General features: G+C 63.3%; 1 protein-coding gene across 1 annotated transcript; it reads left to right on the top strand.

Annotated features, from left to right (window-relative positions):
- The first annotated feature begins 879 nt into the window (after positions 1-879).
- On the top strand, positions 880-2,954 carry FOXL3 (forkhead box L3). The gene is made up of 3 exons (XM_050784877.1): positions 880-1,173; positions 1,558-1,726; positions 1,968-2,954. The coding sequence occupies exons 1-3, from the start codon at positions 899-901 to the stop codon at positions 2,400-2,402; spliced, it is 879 nt and encodes a 292-aa protein (XP_050640834.1). The 5' UTR covers positions 880-898; the 3' UTR covers positions 2,403-2,954.
- Positions 2,955-3,503: the final 549 nt, after the last annotated feature.

A 3,503-nucleotide genomic window follows, 5' to 3' on the forward strand; every position in this document is an offset into this window, starting at 1 on the left:
CAGAATTCTGCAGATTATTCCTGGAAATACTATTCAGTCTCATGCCTACCGTGAAACAAAGCCCCCTACTCCCGTAGGATCCCGCCTCTCTACTTTTCTGCAGAATTTCCTAACCCGGATGGCTTCTCTTCTCTTCCCTCTGCGTGCACCTAAAACGGAGCTTCGGCCCAGAGGGGACCCGTGAAGCGGCGACTCTGCGATGGGGAGTCCACCTCTCTCGGGGCCCCGGCGGGGACTCACTTCCAGGCACTGAGAAACCGCGGGGCGGGAGCACCCGGCGCTGCAGAAAGCGCTGGGACCCGCGTTTCTGGCTTAGCTGACCCACTGACCAAGGCCAGGAGACAGCCGCCGGGCACCACGGATTTGGCCTGGACCCCCGGTCGCTCTGGGGTGGAGAGCAGCGGACAGCGCAGGTGGCGGAGGGGGCCACAGTCCTGGTCTCCGACGCCGACTCCAGGCTGTGCTCTCTGCTGAGACCCAAGTGTCCACCGGGGGATCCCGGCGCCCGGAAAGCACCACCGAGTCTCAGGCGCCCCCAGGGCGCACGAGAATGGGGCGCACGAGACCGGGGCGCACGGGACCGGGGTGCACGGGACCGGGGCGCACGAGACCGGGGCGCACGGGACCGGGGTGCACGGGACCAGGGCGCTCCGAAGAGACTTCCGTCAGTGCAGGGAGGCTGCGAGGACACCCCAGGCTACCTCCAGGGACGGGGACGGAGCGAGCCCTGCCCTGAGCTCCCCGGGAAAGGAGCGGGGGCCGCCCCGCCCGTCGGACCACCCAGCGCGCCGCCTCCTCCTCCCTCCCCCCGCAGAGGTCAGAGGGTCACCGAGACGCCCAGCTCCGCTCCCCTCGGCCGCTTTACGGGTGGCTGGGGCCTCCCCCGCGCCGGGATTGGATGCGAGAGGACGGGGTGGGGGAAGGCGGGGGACCCCAGAAACCCAGGTTCCGGCTCCGGCGGAGAAAAGCCCACAGTGCAGTAGCTGCTGGGCCGCGTGGAGACGGCTCTGCGCGAAGCCGGCGGACTGCGCGGAGGAGGCGGCAGCTGCAGCCGGGGCGCACCAGGATGTTTGACAGCTCGCAGTATCCCTACAACTGCTTCAATTACGACGCCGACGACTACCCCGCCGGCAGCTCCGACGAAGACAAGAGGCTCACGCGGCCCGCGTACAGGTGACTGCGGGGGTAGCCGCGGGGGTTTGGGGAACAGGGACCCCCCCCTGCAGGGGTCCCAGGTAGCCGGGACCTGCCTGGGACGAAGGAAGAATGAGGGGGCTTTCTTCTCTCCGACGGAGCTCAGAGAAAGGAGGCATTTGTCCCTACTTTGGGGAGAGCCAGGGAACGTTCTTGGCTTCCCGGGGAGGGACCTTTCCAGCCCGGGGAAGAGCTTCTGGGGTCTGGGTGGCGCCGGGGGCCGCGAGCTGCGGGGGACACTTTCCCCAACACCGCCTCACTCCTCCGCCTCTGCGCCCTACGGCGCCCTGCGGAACGGGGAGAAGGACGCGCTGTGGGGAGGGCTGCCCCGCGGAGACCCCGCCTGACCCCCGGGCTCCGCAGCTACATCGCCTTGATCGCCATGGCCATTCAGCAGAGCCCCGCGGGGAGGGTGACCCTGTCCGGCATCTACGACTTCATCATGCGCAAGTTCCCCTATTACCGCGCCAACCAGCGCGCCTGGCAGAACTCCATCCGCCACAACCTGTCCCTCAACAGCTGCTTCGTCAAGGTGAGCGCCGCCCCCGACAGGCCCCGGGTGTCCCCGCGTGGCGACCCCTGCACCAGGGCCTCGGTGACGGGGAAAGGAGGGCACCGCTGCAGCTGCGGGGAGGTCCGTCCTCAGCCCACGGGGCCGCCTCCACCTGCGCAGTGCGCCACCCTCGCCCGGGTCCAGGGCGCCCCGAGGGGACAAGGCGGGCCGGCGAGCAGCCCAGCGGAGCCGCTCCCAGCCCCTCCCTCCACGCGCGCAGGTGCCGCGGTCCGAGGGCCACGAGAAGGGCAAAGGCAACTACTGGACGTTCGCGGGCGGCTGCGAGTCGCTGCTGGACCTCTTCGAGAACGGCAACTACCGGCGGCGGCGGCGGCGGCGCGGGCCCAAGCGCGAGGGGCTGAGGGGTCCGCGTGCCGGGGGCGCCCAGGGGCCCCCGGGTCCGCCCGAGCCGGCCGCCGGGCAGGGGTCCCTGGCACCGGACAGCGCTGGTGAGGGCGCCCCGGGACGGGACCCCCATGCCAGCCCCGCCAGCCCCGCCCCCCAGGGAAAGGAGCACCCCCGGGACCTCAAGTTCAGCATCGACTACATCCTGTCCTCCCCAGACCCCTTCCCCGGACTCAAGCCGCCCTGCCTCGCACAGGAGGGCAGATATACGCGGCTGGAGAACGTGGGCCTCCACTTTTGGACAATGTGATGTGGGGCCACCCGGGAGGCCCCTGCAGTTCAGTCTGGGGTCTTCCCCAGACCCTCCCTGGAAAGATGAGTCCAGCCTTACCTTGAGTCAGGAAGCCAGAGTTCGGCAAATCCTACGATTTCTCCTGCAGACTGAAGGTCAGGTGCCACGCTAGGCCTGGATTGGGAGGACAGGCGGAGGTGGTGCTCCTTAAAGGTACAGACTGTGAGGCTGTGACTTTACCTGTTCGGAAAACAGTTGTCTTACAGGGAAAACCCCACTGGGTTCCAGTTTTACCTGAGGGTTTGCTCTGGACTGGCCTAGTGCTCTTGCTCTGAGGAATAAACACAGGTTCATGTTCCCTAGAGTCGGGAAACATTTCATTCCTTGGTCACTTGAGGGTGAGCTTTCTAGACAGCCACATCCCAAAAGCCACAAGTGCCCAGTGTGCGGTCAGTGGGCTGGTTGACGTCGTCCCCGTGGTTAAAATAATAGTGGTAAGGCACAAACCGTGAAGAGGGATGGCAATTGGCCCCATGAATTAGTCACCCCGAGGCTTATGATGGTATCCGTGCTAGGGGTGACATGATCGGAAGTGACAAACGTATCTTGTTGGGTCAGCCGAGTATTTTGGTGACAGTTTAAGAAATCAGTTGTGCTTTTTACACCACAAGGGAGAAAGGCAAGGTGGGAAGGTGGGGCCCAAATTTGGGATGATACTGGGGCAAAGTTCAAATTTCTTGATTCTTCTGAGCAGGCAGTAAGCCCTGATTCAGGCACCTTCTGTCAACTGGTTTCCCAAAAAATCAGGTGCTCAAGAGAGCAGGCTGTGGATAAAATTCCTGCAACACCTCACAGGGCACGGTCACAAGCATCTGAGGTGGGCGCACTCCACTTGAAATGTAAATGATTTAATTACTGTGTAGAGATGGGCATTCTGAAAAACACAGTTATGCGCAGTGAAGCTATTTGACCAGCCTTATCGTTTTTCACCAGTCCATTTTTGCAGAGTTAATTGCTTTCAGTGACTTAATTGGAACTTTAGTATGGATTACACCTAATCCGATTCGCTGGGTGACAACGATTGGCTAATTTTGTGAACAGCAAAAACGCACCCAACGA

This window comes from Macaca thibetana, chromosome 3 (genome assembly GCF_024542745.1).
Source record: "Macaca thibetana thibetana isolate TM-01 chromosome 3, ASM2454274v1, whole genome shotgun sequence".
Taxonomy (NCBI): domain Eukaryota; kingdom Metazoa; phylum Chordata; class Mammalia; order Primates; family Cercopithecidae; genus Macaca; species Macaca thibetana.

Bases quoted from the DNA above. Each gene is read 5' to 3' on its own strand.
- FOXL3 (XM_050784877.1), top strand. From the start codon at position 899: ATGCGAGAGGACGGGGTGGGGGAAGGCGGGGGACCCCAGAAACCCAGG. The intron at 1,174-1,557 runs GTGACTGCGGGG...CGGGCTCCGCAG, and splicing joins CTCACGCGGCCCGCGTACAG to CTACATCGCCTTGATCGCCA. The intron at 1,727-1,967 runs GTGAGCGCCGCC...CCACGCGCGCAG, and splicing joins TCAACAGCTGCTTCGTCAAG to GTGCCGCGGTCCGAGGGCCA.